The 21,224-nt window shown below is 38.4% G+C and overlaps 1 protein-coding gene across 11 annotated transcripts in view; it reads left to right on the forward strand.

Annotated features, from left to right (window-relative positions):
- The first annotated feature begins 3,179 nt into the window (after positions 1-3,179).
- The window catches only part of elna (elastin a), an 80,682-nt gene continuing 62,637 nt past the window's right edge, over positions 3,180-21,224 (forward strand). For 7 of the 11 annotated variants that reach the window (XM_082181089.1, XM_082181095.1, XM_082181097.1 and 4 more), the window contains exons 1-2: positions 3,180-3,497; positions 20,886-20,963. In XM_082181089.1, coding sequence (XP_082037215.1) covers positions 3,422-3,497; positions 20,886-20,963 — 154 coding nt within the window. In that variant the 5' untranslated portion in view covers positions 3,180-3,421. The remainder of the gene's footprint in view (positions 3,498-20,885; positions 20,964-21,224) is intronic. The other 4 variants (XM_082181096.1, XM_082181099.1, XM_082181098.1 and 1 more) reach the window with 1 other exon arrangement.

Raw genomic sequence — 21,224 nt, forward strand, 5'->3', positions numbered from 1 at the left:
AGAGAACTAATGTAGGGAATAGTGAATGAGTGTATAGGGTGTGATTTGGAACACAGTCTCTGAGTGTCGACTTTGAGCAGTGCTAATTCACAGTATATTCCTTTAGGCTACTTTCTCGATAACTACAAATATAACCCAGAATGCATTGTTTTCTATGGTATATTACTGTTTTAATGGACAATGGTATGATACTGTCAGAATTTGGCCTTACAGCAAGGGTTAACAGTGTAGGCTTACTGAAAGCTTGTTAGAACCCATAGCATCTATGTGAACTATCTATCTTTAAAGTCTGATTTAAATCGGAGTAAGCGAAGAGCACAACATTGTTTTTTCACATGCAATTTACAGTAAGTTGTGATTGAGGAACACTGCCAATTCCAGGGGACAAAGACTACACAAGCCAATCGCACAGCAAATAAACTGACTGTGATTGCAGGCAATTGAGCAATTACGTGCTAACCACTATCCTCTTCTTTGTTAAACATAAGGCATGATATTTAAAATGAATTCATTTTCTGCTACAAATATAACCATTGTGTATAATACAAAGAGTGCCTAAACGTGCCTTATTATTTCTTAGATATAACCACAAGAATTCCAAGATATGTCCAGACTTTTAGAATGAAGTGTTGAATGTTTTAACAACTGAACTATTTGACAAATGCAGGTCTGGATAATATTCACATACTCCTCGGATTCATAAACAAGCTGAGTCTTTTGGCGTCTCCAAGATGCTGAAAGGACACGCACCAGACGTGAGCTAAAATAGAAAAGCCGACAAAAAAGGAGGAAAATGCATTTGACTTCCAAAAAATGCACTCAGTGTCTTAACACAGCTTCATTAGGCAAAAGTTATTATCCTTAGGCTAAACACAGGACTAATGTGGTTGCGCAGAATGCGGAAAACGGTTCATAAAAAGGTTCATAAAAAGGTTCATAATGTTTTGGGTGTGAGATAATGGTAAACTGTTGACATTTTACAGACATATTTCCTTATTAAAAAAGGACTAGCTCATCAAATGTGATGTATCTAACATTACAGGTCATTAATATATCTTTATATATTTTATAAGTAATATTATATCTTATTTTTATTATTAATAAAATTTTTACAAAATAATCAAGAAGTTCTTGAGGCATTACTTTAAATCAATGGCATATAAAGTGGACAGTGATACAGAATTTTGGGTGAAATTAACCGTGGAAAAGACTTTCAAAGATTTGTATAGTGGACACCATGAATCAGCAGGTTAGTCTACAGCAGATATAAATCAATGTCCGGAAATGGTGTTAAGTTAAAGCTCTGTTAAAAAAAAAAAAAATGTTTTTCAGTTCATTAGGCTTGTTGATTAAAAACTCAGAAGTGCTTTCTCTCTGTCTGTCCATCTGTCTTTATATATCTGTTTAATTAGCTGTGAGGATTTCAAAGTGACTCCTCTTACATCATTCTTGGGAAAAATGACACTGGAGCTTACTTCACATCTGTGGAGACAAAGCTTACTGACAAAATCATCTTCACCATGCTTGGAAGGGCTCCTCCAACTGAAAAAGATTAAAATACAAAGAAAACTTGGACTAGGTCATGAGTGATTTTTTTTAATTTAATTTTTTTACCTATTCCATGGAAATGTTGTGTCTGTCTTGGAACCTTGCTCTCTTTGCATGTGACCAACAGCCTTGATTGTCACAGTTAAAGGGATAGTTCACTTTGAAATTAATTGTTGGTATGTTTTAGCTTACCTCAAGGGCATCCAAGATGTAGGTGTCTTTTTTTCCGCAGTAGTTTCAATTTTGATATTTTTAGGTCAAACCGTTCTTGTCTGTCAGTCATATAATGCAGGTCTATGGTCACCGCCTGAAAGAGCATGCACAGAGTCCAAATTAAAACAATTCTCCGTCGTCCAAATTAAACAATTCCCCATTGTAAGTACACATTGATGGCCTAAGACACGAAACGAGCGGTTTGTGTGAGAAAACGAACAGTATTTATACGGTTTGACCTAAAAATATCAAAATTGAAACTACTGCGGAAAAAAAGACACCTACATCTTGGATGCCCTTGAGGTAAGCTAAAACATACCAACAATTAATTTCAAAGTGAACTATCCCTTTAAATAAGATCTTAGTTAAAAAATAAATAATGCACATTGAATGCATACATGTGCCACCTGGAGCAAGATTTTTATGGTCCTGGTTGTGTGTCTCTGCTAGTCAAGAGTGTCTTAGTTTGTAATGTAGGTAATAAGTAGCCTACTTTGCACATACACAGGCCTCCGGCCATGGCTGAATTTAGAGCCATGATTTAGAGCCAACTATTTCACTGAGAATTTAGGGTTGGCAATTAGCTCATGACTAGAGTGGGGATGAGTGCAATAGCTAAGCTTTAGTGAGTTTGGCATCTATCTGTTCCATCAAGTGTCTTTCTTTCTATTGACTCTCATCCACTCATCACAAGTGCATGATACTCATGTTTATGAGCATGTCTGCTTTATTGTGGCTGCCCAGATCGTTTCTCTTTTGAGCAAGTTTTTTTTTTCTTCTTTTTTTTTTTAAGATGAAATGCTTAATGAATGTCTTTCATTACAGATAACATGCAAGCAGTCACATGTTCATACTGTATGCAATGAGTATCACTGCAGTTATTCCTGGCAGGTGTAACAGATGCATTACAAATGGGCTTAATTTCCCCCAAGTCTCTTAGACAAGCATTGGTCGAGTTTCCCTTTACTGAGTGGCTGTTTAAAAAAAAAAAAAAAAAAAAAAAAAACTCGTCATTTTACAGGAATGAGAAAAGTTGTAACTAGTTGAGGATCAATGAGTTTTTTTGAGTGGTTGTAAGGAAGAAACCCAGGGATGGGGTGAACATTGTTATCCAAGAGCTGATTTTGTTTTATTCCTCTGCTCGCATAAAAAACGTGTAGTCCTCTTAAAGTCCATGCAAATGTCTGGCAAGACAGTGAAATTCCTCTTGGACGAGAGAGTGGGAAAGCAAGGTCTCTTGCTCTCCCTGTCTCTCCTGTTCTCTCTCGTCCTTCCCTCCCCTCTCTCCTGTCTTTCCTCCCTGCATCTCTCTCTCTCTCTCTCTCTCTCTCTCTCTCTCTCTCTCTCTCTCTCTCTCTCTCTCTCTCTCTCTCTCTCTCTCTCTCCTTCCACTCACTCTCACTCTCTTTCTTTCTCTGGCAGCACTCAGCTTTTTTGGCAGGAGTGACCAGAATAAAAACAGCAACACCAGACACAGAAGAGAAAAAAGTGCAATGATCCATCGAACCAACAGCTTTGCCCTTTCTTAATTACGTCGTGTCCAGTATCATTTTCTTTTTTCCTCCCCTCTTCATTTTTTTCAGACATTTTTGAAGTGGTAATTAGCTCTTGGAGAATAAAACCGGCTGATTCGGGGAGGGCCAGTGCATTTTGGAGCGAGATGGCTAACAGGAGGGCTGCGTTGCTCCTTCTCGGATTCTTCCTCACTATACAGCTGAGTCCTTCGCTGCAAGGAGGTAGGTGGTGTAAACTTTGATGGCTCATTTAGGAGATCCTGAGAAACATTAATGGCATAGAAGTGATGCTGTGGTCCTCCCAAGTGACTTTACCTGCAAATATGTTTATAAACCAGAAGTGTGCAATGTGTAGAAAGTGAAATTTCGTCGTGCACTGCAGGTGGTCATGTGGTCTAGTGATTTTAGTCATGCCTTTTCACTTAAGGTGATAGCTTACTAATAACATGCAAGCAGTCATGCATTCAGTGTAATGAGTTTTATTACATTTACATATGCCTTGCATTGTGACAATATCACAAAGTGATGACATCTTCCAGAGTCTACAATGCATTCATATATATCAGTAACAATTCAGAGGCATCCTTCAGATCTTGACCACTATGCCTGTTTACTGAGGAATCTGGTCCACATTAATGGGAAACAATCGGGAGAGATGACATTCACATGGTTCATATGTTTTTCTTTTGCCTAATAACATCCAGGTCATTTTCAGAAAAGAAGATAGATGTTTTATTTTTGAGAAAACAATTTCTGTGAGTAAATTAAGATAGGATTCAGTGGCAGTATACGGTCTATAGAGTATAAGCAGTGCTTTGTTCAGTCACGACTGATATATTTAACTTCTGTGGTAACGTATTCACATCACAAAGGCATATAAATTATTGTAAACAGTTGTTTAGATGGTTTACATCATTAAGCTGAACTGCAGCATCCAAATACTGTTGTACAAACCACCAAATGCAGGCTGCAGAGATTTTACAACGAATTGTCATAAACATTATCTCAGCTACAGATGTTAGCGTTAGTTCTCATGCGTCTTGTGCCAGAATGCTCGACTGGGAATATGAATGTGGTGAGAGTTGTTTCTCCTGAAGGCCATTCCCTCGATCGTAGAGCACTTTGCTGAGCTGATGGGGATGGTTGTGATCAGCTTGTTAATCGAAAACACAGCTCATGTGTACTACATTTCTGAAGACTACAGCTGGACTCTTTCTGTCAGCTTTTGTAGACTTGACAAATAAAAAACCATCCCGGTGGACATCAATGTCCAGTGAGCCACGCAAGTGCCTATTAGGTCAGTGTCGTTGGCTCTAGTCACCGACAGCGTATGCGCTTGCTGTCTGCTCAGAGTCTGACTTTGCAAGTAAGAAGGCAAACTGTGGTATAGAGCGATGCAATATAAGAGGGGGAAATCAAAAAATTTCCAACTCCGCTTTGGCCCCGTCATTAAATTGCAGTTGTTTTGATGTTCTTGGATGTGCGTCTGTGCAATGTTTAGTCGTGATTGGAAAGGATGTGGGGGTCTGTTCCCAGTTTCCAAACAAAGCCAGAGTATTTCACAATGATTTATTTATTTTCACAAAAATACTTTCTTCGGCACTTGCTGATGTATGTGTTTCCAGGCTGTTCCTAAAAAAAAATTAAAAAAAAACTCTCTCAGCAACGTCTCACTGATGCTGAATGAATTTATTACGGAGAAATACGGCTCTTGTTGCCTGTGAGGATTTGAAATTGTGATATGTTTTCCATAAAAGCCACCAGGTCCGCATCTTAATTTCAGCAGTCTGGTATGTTCATTTTAATGAATGAATTTGTAGCCATAAAACAGCTTTGCTATTTCCTCCATATGTCACAAGCTCCAAAACAAATGACAGTAAAACTTTATTTCCATGGTCCACTTTAGACATACTAACTATTTGCAACTACATGTCAGCTAACTCTCATTAATAACTAATAATCAAATGAGAGTTGACAGGCAGTTGCAAAGTTACTTATAGTTAGTAGAATATCAAAAGTGGATCAATGAAATAAAGTGTAGCCAAATCACTGGTCTGTTCATCCTATGCCTGTCTGTAAGGCACCTGTGATATTTGCGTAGAGAGAATGAAAACTGTCATAGCCGTGAATGGGGAAATTGTTTAGAAATTACGTTTCACCCTCTCTGCATTCATCTATCAAACAGCCAAACCAATTCTAGTAGACCAACTCTAAGCAAAAGGTAATGCTGTTTGTAGGATTAGGTGTATGCCTGAAGTCGATCCCCATGACCCCAATAGAGAGTTTGCTCAGTGCTGTCTGCAGTGCATAAATCGCTTTCTAGATGCATTATTATCAAATGTCCTCTGTATTGGACAGTTACCAAAAATGTCAGAGGTTCAGAGCCTGCGAGTCTGTTTGGACGGCTCGCGCAGGTGGAATGTTTTCTCTACTGGTGTGAGTGAGTTATGGGGCAGGTGGGAATTTCAGGGCCTTGGGAAGTTACAATGTCACCGTTGCTGATCCTGCCATGGGTTAAACAAAACCTAAATGATGTCTCTCTTCTTCCCTTCTTGCTAAATGGAGATTGTCTTGACACATGGAACAGCCTCTGTCAGAGCTAAAGGAATGTCATTTTGGAGCCAAAAGGCTCACATCATGCACTGTTTTGACCCTGTGAAAGCTTTTATTCAAGGGCACAAGAGCACCCACCATGACACTTCATGTTAAAACATATAGTGTTACAAAGTATGCAATAACTGTTGCGGTTAAATAATGGTTCTGTGGGATCACAGAGTCTGTTTGCTTTATTGGAGCTGGCATTAAGTTTAGTGTATCTAAACTTTTGATTGACTGTGTAAGCATACCTAAGCAGTTACAGCCACATCATACAAAACAGAAAGTCCTTGGTGGAAGTACCAATTATCAAGTGCCAAGTTTTCCCCCTCATTCTCTTATAATTTAGCTCTCAGAAGTCTGTCATACATGTAACCGTATGACAACCAATCATTTTGTGCACTGTATCGGGTAACGGCCATTACTTCAAACACAGCTACAGGTCTGCTATTAGTGCAGATGCTTCCAGTGCAGTGCTGTGCTGCAGACGGGCATCGGCCTCTCTGCCACAGCCAAAATAATTAGGATATTTTATGTCAACCGCTATAAATGACATGCGGGCTATGCGAGGAGGGCCAGGGCCAGATGAAAGGAAAGTAAAGCAAGGTCTTGCTTCCTTCTAGTCTTGTAAGAATTAAGAAGCCCTACTTTCAAACAGCAAAGCTTGAAATAAGGGGAGCGCATTTTAAAAGGCACCACTTGGCGGAAATCTCTGGCTCAGAACATCAGAGGAGTTCAATCCATTAGGTCTCCTCCTCATTGACACTCGGCTGGCTCTACTTGAAGGTGTATGAAATCACCACCAGATCAGATGGCACACCTCGGCTGTCAGACGGGATCTTGATGAATTGTCCCCCCCCCCACCACCACAAATTCCCAATCTGATTAGCAACTCCTCCAGAGGTGCTTTATGGCAAATGTGTGCTGGGAGCGCCTTTCTGGACTCCATCCTGGAGATCTTGTTTTCCAGTGCTGGCTGTACTCGCCTGAAAGGAATTAATGTCTCGTGGTATGTCTAGTGGCGTGCTGATGGATTTGAACGGAGCATTTGCCATGCTGTCTGCTGACTGGAGCCGCTGTTAAAACTGTAATGCCTGTGATAGACAATGCATCCTATTATTTCCACGCACTAAAGCCAGTTTTTGTTTGGTGCTGGTCTTGCTCATGGCAGTACAGCCAGGATTTTCACCAGCAAAACAATGCTTGTTAAAGTTGGCTATTTTTGGAGAGGCTAGCAATAGTGAGCTAGCTTTGAAAGCATAAGATCCCACCCAGATTCAGAGCGTCTCCAAAGCCACGCATCCTTCAAAACACATGAACGCGTACAGCAGGTAGCAAACAAAAGCATCACTACCTCATGTCTCAAGCACATTCGGAACGAATACAATGATTGGACGAACATTTTATTGTCCAATGCCTTCCACAGACAATATAAATACCTAGAAATACATATAGACCACTTAACTTAGTGATTGCTAGCAGGATGTGAAGAGAGTGACTTTCAACCAGCATGACAAAAAATATTTCTAGAACAAATCACATATCCTGCCTTTAAGGTAACCACTGTCTAAAGAACAACACATGCTGGAGACTGGCTATATAGTGAGGTTTTTGTAGGATAACAGATAAAGCAAACTACAAATGGTAACGGAGCAAGTCTGCTGAAATAGAGCAAAAGCATAGTTCAGAGTACCTATGAAGCTAAGCAGGGCTGAGCCTGGTTAGTACCTGGATGGGAGACCTCCTGGGAAAACCAGGTTGCTGCTGGATGAGGTGTTAGTGAGGCCAGTAGTGGGCGCTCACCCTGTGGTCTGTGTGGGTCCTAACGCCCCAGTATAGTGATGGGGACACTATACTGCCAAAAGAGCACCGTCCTTTGGATGTGACGTTAAACCGAGGTCCTGACTCTCTGTGGTCATTCAAAATCCCAGGATGTCCTTCAAAAAAGAGTAGGGGTGTAACCCCGGCATCCTGGCCAAATTTTCCCCTTGGCCTCTGTCTATCATGGCCTCCTAATCATCCCCATATACTGATTGGCTTCATCACTCTGTCTCCTCTCCACCAGTAAGCTGGTGTGTGCTGGGCGTTCTGGCGCAATATGGCTGCCGTCACATCATCTAAGTGCATGCTGCACATTGGTGATGGTTGAGGAGATTCCCCCTTCTATGTAAAGCACTTTGAGGTCTCAGAAAAAACGCTATATAAATGTAACGAATTATTATTATTATTATATATGAATCATAGCCATCCCATTTGAACCCTTGCTCTGGTTCGGGTAGCCTGAAATACCTCCCATGTTTCCTGCTCTTCAGTTACAACATATGTACTTGTTGACTGATGTGATATGCTCTAAGTGGCCTTGTATAGACAGAATAGGCCTCTGTAGAGCGTTATATCGTGACCTCAGCTCTCAACGCCATGCTCTATTGGGCTCCTGCAGTGTTGGCAGCAGCTCTGTAGGAATGCTAGCAAAGATAAGCGACTTCATTTAGCTACATTCATTTATATCTCCCCCTCATTCACAGCCTGAGGACGTTAACAGATATGACAGTTTATCTACCATCTTTGGCATTTTGAAACACAGCTCACTTGCCACACTCTCATATACCCAACGGTCGCCGGTCCATCACAGGATGGCATTGCTGGGAAATCATCAGATAAAAAGGCTGTTCTGCTTAATGTAAGGTGGTGTGAACTCTATGTCATGTGAGTTTTAGAATTAGAAGTGCTCTTGAATATGGACCAGTCTTACTTAGGTTTTGAATACACATCTAAAAGGGAAGTGCTTAGGGTAGATAGCATGTTTATCTTTGTTCATAGTGGTGTTAACAGCAATTCAAGCGGGTTAATGACAGCTTCAATGGTCTAATTTACAGTAAAAGGAATTTTGTCTTATAAAGCTGTTCATATTTCCTAAAATTGTAGAACCAATGCGCCACTGTACCTCCCGATTTCCACATTAGATTGTTATTTACTCTATCACCACAAATTCCATTGAGGGTAAATGTCAAAGTGAGTGTCCTGTTGACTTCGACCAAGAGGAGACAGAGCCAAGATTTAAACAAAGACCTGCACTTAAACCAAATTATTTTATCTGAAACCAGCCCGAATATCTTTCAGACCAGCCAATGTCTTAGACAGACTCTGTTTGGAACAGAACATGGACTGGAATGTGCTTGGTCATGAGGTTAGTGCTTGATCTGATCTGATCTGATCTTCCTCCTCCCTGGTCTTCATTCAGTTATGAGGCAGAAGGCCACAGAGTGAGCCTGGAAATATAGTCTTTATTTTAAAGATATTCAAAGTGGCTTATTTGCTATTATATTAGTCCACTTGTGTGTTTTCGTTGACATCATATGTTCTAATTATGGAAAAAATGTTGAATCAGAAAAAGTTTGGGTTTTAGGGTACAGTTTGTCATATTCTTTCTAAAGATGTGATGCAAAGTGTCCACAAGTTGCTCATTAAATACATTTACAAGTTTTTGAATAAACAGCATCCTCATTTTCAGTGTTTCTTTTCTTTTGATTGAACACTTTGGAACAATCAGCTCAACGTTTGCTTAAACTTTGTGGAACCTGTGGTGTTTCCCTTCCATATTAAATCTGTAAAGCATGTCTAATGGCAAATTCAGTCCTATTACAGTAAACCAACCGATGTGTGCTTCTGTCGGTTCGTAGAGATCGCTGGAGCGCGCAGTGCTTCTCAACCCTAGTCCTGGAGGACACGCAACATGCACATTTTGAAAGTCTCCTCTTTCTCAGACACCCATTTCAGGTCCTGGGGTTTCTTCTAATGAGCGGATGAGTTGAATCAGATGAATTTGATTAGGGAGACAAAGATGATGTGCAGTGTTGGGGGTCCTCCAGGAGCAGGGCTGAGAAACGGTTTCATAGCCCATTGCTCATGCTGTTTACAAGATTCAAGCCTTTCAAATCTTGCTGGATGTGATCTTTCTGGAGGAGGCTTGTGCTGATATATGGAAGAGAAAAAAAAAATGAAGCAGTTATCTCTGTCTGTATTGTTTGTCAGGTTAGGTGAGACCTTCTCAGCCAAGGGAGAATAGAGGCTAATCAGCCTTCCATCTCACCTTTCAAATGGACTTGAAAAATGTAGGACAGTCTGTGAATCATATGTTTATTTGCCTTTGCATTCCTCAAAGTTAACGCTCTCTCTGCACTACAGTTGTGAGACGCCGCAGCTCGGCTCGTGTCCAGCAGAAGGAAAGCAGGGAAGGGTGTTTCCCATCAAAGAGATTTACTCTTCTAATTCTCAGGCTCACATCCTTCAGCCGTTCGTCATCCTCCTTTTTATTTTCTGCAAGATAGGAATCTAGTGTCAAGATGTGACAAAATGTAGGCTTACCTACCACATGCTCAGCTAAGCCTGCAGTCCTTGAGTTCAAAAGCATGGATGTACAGGTATATGAAAACAAAACTACAAAATCATTATAATTTGTAGAAAATCCTCACGAACGGAATTCTTTCAGGAGTCACCCGTGCTCGTTTACAGGGTTGCAGCTCATGCTGTACGCACGTACACTAACAGTCTAAAGTTTGGACAGGTGAATTCTGTTTACAAAACTATCATTTGAATTGATTTTTCGGTTTTTTTGGGGGGGGGGGGGGGGGAATTGATAAGCTGTAATGGATGGTGAAGGAAAAGCAGCCAATGACAGCCAGCAACAGCAAACATGGGAACTCAGTCAATGCTGTTTAAAAAGCATCCCAAGATGCACCTCATGAAATTGGGTGATGATTGTTCAGAGTGACTGCTGCAATCTAGACTAAGAAGAAGGTCAAAATTAGTTAAAAGGCTTTTGGTCACTACGTAATTACCATTCTTCTATTTGTTATTTCATAGTTTTAATGACTTTACTATTATTCTACAATTTGGAAAATAGTAATAATGAGTAGCTGTATCCAAACTTTTGACTGGTAGTATAGATTTATAATCATATAGAATCTGCATTCAAATTTCCACATGTTTTCTGTGCCGTGTTTAAATAAGTGCATTCACTAATTAGGAAATTAATGAAGGCGTTTTATTTCATATGTCAGAATGATTTATCGCATGCACAACTGCAGTGGTGTTGCAAAATTCCTTTAAGAAACGTTACTTCTCTTTTAATTGGCCTTATTTTAAGACGTACTGTATTTTAAGAGTTAAGAAATAAAGTACAAATCCAGAAAACAAACTAATATGTTCCAAGTAACTCTGTAGTTGAACCTGCCAGTCATTTGCAATGGAGCGAGGTGCTCTGAGTCATGCGTTCATTAATGTGTTAATTAGCCGTGACCTGGATGGGAATCAAGTCCGACATAGAGAATGTGTAAATTTAATATCAGTCAGTCATTTATTTGCCAAACAAGTCACCGAAACAGCCCTAATGATTCCCTGTGCGTCAATTAAATGACCGTTCATAGCTTTATAACATTTATTAATTTATGGCCTTGTGAATTACGTTACTGATATAATTTAGATTTCTCCAAATCACAGTGTTTCATCAGTGATTCCCTAATAAATCTGTGTCTTTATGAAGGGCCGTAATGAAAAGGCAAACAGCAGTTGCACTGGACTATGACTGCAGTTATAAATGTCACACTTTTTCTACTTTAAACACAAAACGGTCCTGATGCCAACTTCTATTCTGGCTTCTTGTATTTGCACGTATGTTTAACTGCATGAACGCAACCAATGCAATAAAAAGGGCTAAATTCATTAACTAAATGAGATTCAGCATGACTGACTAAAATAAGGAGCTACAATAAGCATTTATCAAAGAATGGGGGTGGATGCAATACATAGGCTGTTTGTAACGCATGCATTGAGTACAAAATGTAAATATAAGCACAACTGAAGCATGACATTTGTATTTTTAATCATATCATAACTCTGGTGTTTTATGAGAGATTTAGGTTAGGCTGTTACAGTGGTGCTCACTGTGCACGGCTGGCTCTAAAGGTCACCGAGGACGACCGAGTCCGGGCATGTTGCAGTCAGGTATCTAAGAACAGACTCGCTCTCACCACTCAAACGGAGACAGGAAATCCTCTGTTTGATGCTGATAGGAGGCTGTGACATGGTTGCCATGGTGATCTGTCACTTCCTGTCCTGCTAAAGCGTGTGTTCAGAGGGCGGAGCTTCTCTCTGCGCTCACCAACCAGCCGAAAGGCGATTATATTTTCACTGGAGATCAGTATCATACTGTCCATTCCCTCAAATGTTCCACTGAACTCTAACACTGCTCATTGTCTGAAAAGCATCAGCTCTTTCTTTCTTTAATATTTAACCGAGTGTGCATTTCATGTGTGCAAAAAGCAACATTTCCACTGTAGAATGAACAGATGTAAGTATTTATAACAGAAACATACTATTTGATTTGAGGTAACACTTTAAGGTTTCATTCATTCATTTACAATTAGCTAACAGTTAACAGTTAGTTAACAATTCATGTTAGTTAACTATTGTTAACATTTACATTTATGCATTTGGCAGACGCTTTTATCCAAAGCGACTTACATTGCATTATCCTATACATTTATACATAGGTATGTGCAATCCCCTGGGATCGAACCCACAACCTTGCGTTGTTAATGCAATGCTCTTACCACTGAGCTACAGGAAAGCATAACAAATGAGACCTTATTGTAAAGTGTTACCGAAATGGTACCTACATGTTTTTTTTATTTTTATTTTTTTTATTCTGCTGCCTGCTTTATTTGGGAAATTCAATTATTTCCAATCTATATTTTTTCAGTCATTTTAAGAAAATGTTTCTATTTGTGCCTGAAAATCTCAGTAAAAGTCATATATGAATGATTGCAAATGACCAATTTGATTTATTTACTGTCCCTACGCCCCTAAGATGATTTCATACCAGCACAGTAAATCTTGAAATTCATATACTTATAATATGAAAGGATAATAGCTAACTTCAGGTAGTACTGTTCATTCGTGTGCCTTTATGGTCATTCAAATTATTTGGGTAGATAGCTGATTAGAGATGGCAAATTGGGTGATATTAGCTTTTTTTTTTTTTTTTACGATTTATACTTAAATTTCTAAAGCATTATACTAAACATAGTTAAAGGGGTCATTACATGGATTTAATTTAATTGTTTTAATATGTTCCTTGAGGTTTACTTATAGCCTAATGTTAATAAAGTTTTTTTGCACAAACACACACACACACACACACACACACACACACACACACACACACACACACACACACACACACACACACACACACACACACACACACCACACCTACACACACACACACACACACACACACACACACGTTACACATTACTACATGTACTTATTATAGTAAGTAAATACAGTAAAGTACAGTACAGTAAATTATGCATAATTACAAGTAACTAACCCTATCTGTAATTCTATTGTAAGTACATGTAGTTACTTAATATTACTCATTTGAGTAAGTACAATGTAACCTTAAAATAAAGTGTAAACTTTGTTCCTTCTGAAGTTTGTACAGAAACGAGCAAATGAGTTGTTCAAAGTTGTCGGCAGACTCAAGTGCAGAAACTGAACACACATCTGTATACTGTATCAGTGTATCAGCATCAGTCATTATAATCTGAACACACATCTGTATACTGTATCAGTGTAGACATCGTCAGTCATTATAATCTGAACACACATCTGTATACTGTATCAGTGTATCAGCATCAGTCATTATAATCTGAACACACATCTGTATACTGTATCAGTGTAGACATCGTCAGTCATTATAATCTGAACACACATCTGTATACTGTATCAGTGTAGACAGCATCAGTCATTATAATCTGAACACACATCTGTATACTGTATCAGTGTATCAGCATCAGTCATTATAATCTGAACACACATCTGTATACAGTATCAGTGTAGACAGCGTCAGTCATTATAATCTGAACACACATCTGTATACTGTATCAGTGTATCAGCGTCAGTCATTATAATCTGAACACACATCTGTATACAGTATCAGTGTAGACAGCGTCAGTCATTATAATCTGAACACACATCTGTATACTGTATCAGTGTAGACAGCTTCAGTCATTATAATCTGAACACACATCTGTATACAGTATCAGTGTAGACAGCATCAGTCATTATAATCTGAACACACATCTGTATACTGTATCAGTGTATCAGCGTCAGTCATTATAATCTGAACACACATCTGTATACAGTATCAGTGTAGACAGCGTCAGTCATTATAATCTGAACACACATCTGTATACTGTATCAGTGTAGACAGCTTCAGTCATTATAATCTGAACACACATCTGTATACTGTATCAGTGTAGACAGCTTCAGTCATTATAATCTGAACACACATCTGTATACTGTATCAGTGTAGACAGCGTCAGTCATTATAATCTGAACACACATCTGTATACTGTATCAGTGTATCAGCATCAGTCATTATAATCTGAACACACATCTGTATACAGTATCAGTGTAGACAGCGTCAGTCATTATAATCTGAACACACATCTGTATACTGTATCAGTGTATCAGAGTCAGTCATTATAATCTGAACACACATCTGTATACTGTATCAGTGTATCAGCATCAGTCATTATAATCTGAACACACATCTGTATACAGTATCAGTGTAGACAGCGTCAGTCATTATAATCTGAACACACATCTGTATACTGTATCAGTGTATAAGCATCAGTCATTATAATCTGAACACACATCTGTATACTGTATCAGTGTAGACAGCTTCAGTCATTATAATCTGAACACACATCTGTATACTGTATCAGTGTATCAGCGTCAGTCATTATAATCTGAACACACATCTGTATACTGTATCAGTGTAGACAGCGTCAGTCATTATAATCTGAACACACATCTGTATACTGTATCAGTGTATCAGCATCAGTCATTATAATCTGAACACACATCTGTATACTGTATCAGTGTAGACAGCTTCAGTCATTATAATCTGAACACACATCTGTATACTGTATCAGTGTAGACAGCGTCAGTCATTATAATCTGAACACACATCTGTATACTGTATTAGTGTAGACAGCGTCAGTCATTATAATCTGAACACACATCTGTATACTGTATCAGTGTATCAGCATCAGTCATTATAATCTGAACACACATCTGTATACTGTATCAGTGTAGACAGCGTCAGTCATTATAATCTGAACACACATCTGTATACTGTATCAGTGTATCAGCATCAGTCATTATAATCTGAACACACATCTGTATACTGTATCAGTGTAGACCGCGTCAGTCATTATAATCTGAACACACATCTGTATACTGTATCAGTGTAGACAGCGTCAGTCATTATAATCTGAACACACATCTGTATACTGTATCAGTGTAGACAGCTTCAGTCATTATAATCTGAACACACATCTGTATACTGTATCAGTGTATCAGCGTCAGTCATTATAATCTGAACACACATCTGTATACTGTATCAGTGTATCAGTGTCAGTCATTATAATTTGAACACACATCTGTATACTGTATCAGTGTATCAGCGTCAGTCATTATAATTTGAACACACATCTGTATACTGTATCAGTGTAGACAGCGTCAGTCATTATAATCTGAACACACATCTGTATACTGTATCAGTGTATCAGCGTCAGTCATTATAATTTGAACACACATCTGTATACTGTATCAGTGTAGACAGCGTCAGTCATTATAATCTGAACACACATCTGTATACTGTATCAGTGTATCAGCGTCAGTCATTATAATCTGAACACACATCTGTATACTGTATCAGTGTAGACAGCGTCAGTCATTATAATCTGAACACACATCTGTATACTGTATCAGTGTAGACAGCGTCAGTCATTATAATCTGAACACACATCTGTATACTGTATCAGTGTAGACAGCGTCAGTCATTATAATCTGAACACACATCTGTATACTGTATCAGTGTAGACAGCTTCAGTCATTATAATCTGAACACACATCTGTATACTGTATCAGTGTAGACAGCGTCAGTCATTATAATCTGAACACACATCTGTATACTGTATCAGTGTATCAGCATCAGTCATTATAATCTGAACACACATCTGTATACTGTATCAGTGTAGACAGCGTCAGTCATTATAATCTGAACACACATCTGTATACTGTATCAGTGTATCAGCATCAGTCATTATAATCTGAACACACATCTGTATACTGTATCAGTGTAGACCGCGTCAGTCATTATAATCTGAACACACATCTGTATACTGTATCAGTGTAGACAGCGTCAGTCATTATAATCTGAACACACATCTGTATACTGTATCAGTGTAGACAGCGTCAGTCATTATAATCTGAACACACATCTGTATACTGTATCAGTGTAGACAGCGTCAGTCATTATAATCTGAACACACATCTGTATACTGTATCAGTGTATCAGCGTCAGTCATTATAATCTGAACACACATCTGTATACTGTATCAGTGTAGACAGCGTCAGTCATTATAATCTGAACACACATCTGTATACTGTATCAGTGTAGACAGCGTCAGTCATTATAATCTGAACACACATCTGTATACTGTATCAGTGTAGACAGCTTCAGTCATTATAATCTGAACACACATCTGTATACTGTATCAGTGTATCAGCGTCAGTCATTATAATCTGAACACACATCTGTATACTGTATCAGTGTAGACAGCGTCAGTCATTATAATCTGAACACACATCTGTATACTGTATCAGTGTAGACAGCGTCAGTCATTATAATCTGAACACACATCTGTATACTGTATCAGTGTATCAGTGTCAGTCATTATAATCTGAACACACATCTGTATACTGTATCAGTGTATCAGTGTCAGTCATTATAATCTGAACACACATCTGTATACTGTATCAGTGTAGACAGAGTCAGTCATTATAATCTGAACACACATCTGTATACTGTATCAGTGTAGACAGCGTCAGTCATTATAATCTGAACACACATCTGTATACAGTATCAGTGTAGACAGCGTCAGTCATTATAATGGGTTATATTTGGTTCTGATGCGATGTTCATATCGCGAGTGAAGGCAAATGTCAGCCGTTTATCAAATGAATGCCAGTGGGCTATGGTGAGATGATGTATAACTATTCTTTGATTTCTTGCTCTGGAGGCGGGTAAATTTAAATATTTTTGCCTGTGTGATGTCACAGATCCCACAATATCCAAACAAGCTGTTTGTGGAGCTTGATTAAATGCTTTGTTTATAATGAGTAAGACATTTTCAGCTATGAAACTTGTAGGAGGTTTTAATGGTACAAATACCTTTTATGTGACAACAGATCAAGGCAATTTGATTTCTCAGGTGATTTCTCACCCCTTAAAGTCCTTCCCATGATGTGATAGAGTTCAGTTTACTGTTAATTATATCAGCAGTTAGTCATGAGGGCACATACAGCACACAAATGCACAATTTCCTTTCGTTCTGTTTTTCAAACAAGTCAAGTAAACTTGCACTGCTGAGAAGGTAAGAGGAATCTCTGCTGGCTTTATCGTGTAAGCTGAAGCTTTTTTTCCAAAAGCAAAAAAAATGTAGCTTGCCTCAGACTAAACATTTTGTCCCCCCTAATCATGTTTTGTAGCTATGAGATAATGTCCTTGCAAAGCATGTGAAGGTTTCCTCTTGTTCAGAGGGCATGATGACAGTATATGTAAACTTTCCACTGGCTTAATAAAGATCTTTGTTCCATTTCTTCACTGCCTCATCTGCAAGTCAATGCCAGGGCAATTCACAGCTTGCTTTTGTAGTTTTAATCTCCGCACCTGATCTGCCAACTGTGAAGGATTCTTCCCATGTGTGGCTTTTTCTTTCACATGACAACTGCGGCCTTGAGTGGGAGGTTTTTGAAATAAAGATAATAAAAATAAAGCCTGTATAATCCATTACTGAATAATGACAGGCTTTTCGTGCAACTCCATAATAAAATACCATGCTTACTGCATTGCTGCTAATAAACACAAAAGAAGCTGGGACGTATGGATTTGATTAAATAGCCTTCGAGAAACATGCAAAACCTATTAAAAGTCTCTGTCATCGGAGGGTCTGTTCACATTCTCCATCACTATTTTGTGATGCAAATCGGGTCTGGCATCGAAATGTAACTTCATAATTAATTCCTGAGCTAACAAGACCTCATGGGAAGCTGTTCGTATATAGTCGTATAGCATTTTGCCCTCCCAAAATTACCCTTTCCCAAGCTCAGGGCTTTATTTACTTGAAGTATAGCCCACTCCCTGAGACTATAAGTAATGCTCTCACCTTTCCTTACAGTATTGGTTATACTATAGTATAGTCCTTTGGTATATACCATGATACTGAATAATTACCATATTGATGTAACAATACTTTCGTCAAAGAATACATGTAATGCTATAGTCCCTTTGCAAAACAAACAAACATGACATTGCAAAACTTTTTGGTTTCTTTTGTGGTTAATTCTTGAGTAATGAGCAATAAATGTCAATGTTACAATTATACACAGTTCTGTCATGAAACTCTAGGTGGCGCAGGTTGATGGATCCCTAACTCAATCTGCTTGCAATCACATTATTCTCTATAGGGCACAGCTGATTGGTTCCTCCTGTATCAGTATCCAATGAGCTTGTTGCTGGACTTCAAATACTTTGCTGTAGCAGTGCAGCACACTTTAACGCATTACAAAAGTAATTATATTACAGTAATATATTACTTTTTGCTGTAACGCAGTAATATAACACATTACAAATAAATTAAAGTCTTTTTTGCATGTTACAAAACCGCATTTTAACCCGAAATTAAATAGTGTTAGTAGTGTAAGTGTTGGATTAGTGTTAGTTTTCACTAGAGAAAAAAATCTGCGGGTAAAATACTATGTATTAGTATGTATAAAATAGTATTACTTAAATTAAAAGAAGAAGAAAGAATAGAAATGAAAATAAAACTAGGTTGTGTGTCATTAGGCTGGTTGCATTGTGGGCTCTAGCTCTATTGTGTTTGGTATCTCTACCATAATTTACCAGACTTTGATCGTTTGTCTACTTTTGTGATTCTGACAATGATTGTTACTTATTGTATTGCACAGTCATTATGCGATACCACATTGCCCTCCACTATATGTTTAATCAGCAGCAAAAAAACATTTTAGCATTTTCGAATGCCTAACCATAACTCTGTGGTTACTTTGGTGAAAGTAACGCAAAAGTAGTGTAACACATTACAATTCAGAGACAGTAATATTTCAAATGACAGTAACTAGTAATTTATAATGTATTACTTTTTGCTTGCCCAACTCTGACAGCAGCAGCGTGTCTTACTTGATCACAGCAGCGTCGTGTATGTACTGGCAGAAGCAAGTCCCGTACTTTGACAGTTCCATCATGTGCCAACTTCTTATGCCTCATTTTTGAAGCATTGGATTAGTTCAGATTTTAAATCTCTATGGGACATTGTCATTTATAAATGACGCTAAGAAATTTGCATTTAAAATACAATAATAATGTTCAAACAAAAATAAATAAATAATACATTTTAGTAATATCCTATGAGATCCCCTTTAGCCAATAAAATGAACAACATCTATTAGCCACGAGCTTGACATTTTTGGCAACAAGGAAGTGAAGGAGAAATAAGCACATGTTAGGTCACATGCTCTATTGTTCATTTTAGACTAGAAAATATATAAAAATTCCTTTTTTTTATCCTTTTATGTATAAATTCCTATAAATGTCCTTTTCCATTATTTATCCAAATGTGCTTTCTAAAGTTTTTGGTCATTTTTAATGGATATTTTGTCAAATCAATAACTTAATGACCAAAAAAATCTGTACGTCATGTATAAATGACACAGTCCTTTTAGAGTTACGTATTTTCTTCAGTATTGGCAGGCAGTATAAACGTCTTTTGCCTGTTTTTTAGGTTGATCTTAGTAAGTTTTATAGAAGACAGAAAGGGAAAAGCTGTGCCTTTATCAGAAAGTATTGATGATAGTGACGGCAGTGCATCAGAAAATGAGGTCGTAGAAAGAAAGGAAGAAGTTGAAGATCAAGGAGGATAGTAGCAGTGAGGGTAATGGCAGTGATGAAGAATATAAGTCATAGATTGTTGTGGAAGTCAGACATTTGAGTACATTATCCTGCCAGTATGGAACATGTGATCCATACTACAACCAGAGGTCAGGAAGATGCCACTGCCTATGATCCTCACTACACTGACAAACGAAAGCTCCAAACATCAGGACTAAACAGGTCAGAATCAAGTTCCGTGTAGAAGTGTGGAGGTGTGGGCTACACTGAAAAAGAAGGGTCTTGTTGTTTTCCACTTCTAAATCCTAAAAAAGTCAAAGGTCGGATGTAGAAAACTAATTTTGGGAAATTATTTCAGTCTTAAATATATGTAAAATATAGTTATTTTTTTTGTTTTAACTGTGATTTCACAATTAGTCCCATAGAGGGTTAAGCGTGGTCACCCTAACATATTTGTATCACAATAAACGTGAGTTTGTCAGTAAGCTGTTTGACTGTGCAGAGCAGATTGTCCACATTTTGTATCCTGCTGATGCCCAATAACGACAGACTTAGACACTCATTTAGCTAGGTTATGAGGCTTTTTGTCCCATGACTACACATCTTCTGTAGCAGCACAAGCATTAGTTTCACCCGTAACGTCCATCCTTTCCTCTTCCTTCTGTTGTATTAGTGCGTATTCCTGTTTTGTCAGTAAAGGAAAGGAAAAAGAGAAAGACATGAAATGAAAATGAGTTCATTCGAATCTGATCGCAATCACATTTTTTGACTTCAGTTGAAGGCCGAATGATTTCCGTGAGTAATTGACATCAGTAAAATATACAGAGAAATGCTTTTCAAGGTCTTCAGCATTTCTGTTTCCTCAGAGACAAATCATTCGCCTGAATTCTTCTCTTCGGATGTCAGCTAGGGTCGGGCTTGGGAAACATGAAAGACATACCCTGACAACTGGTGTTTTTCTGTTTCAGGGGTGTATGTGCCTCAGGGTTCAGCTGGAGCAGGACCAGGTGGGGCTGGATATCTACCAGGTGCTGGACTTTACCCAGGTATAACCAATAACAGCCATGATCTGCTCACCACTTTGCTCATCATAAACACGTTTATACCAAATTAAGATGATTATGATTTCAATCAGAACTCACAGAATGGGTTTCAAATATAAAAAGCTGTGTTTTTCATGCTGGAAGATCTAGTTTACCAGCTGCTAGGCATCTAAAACCGAACTCCTGAATGTCTTCCAAAGAAGAATTTCACATGCTTTGTGGTGCCGTCTGAGGTTGAGAGTAAAGTTGAACCATTTCTTCTCG

This window comes from Leuciscus leuciscus (assembly GCF_965113295.1).
Source record: "Leuciscus leuciscus genome assembly, chromosome: 9".
NCBI lineage: Eukaryota > Metazoa > Chordata > Actinopteri > Cypriniformes > Leuciscidae > Leuciscus > Leuciscus leuciscus.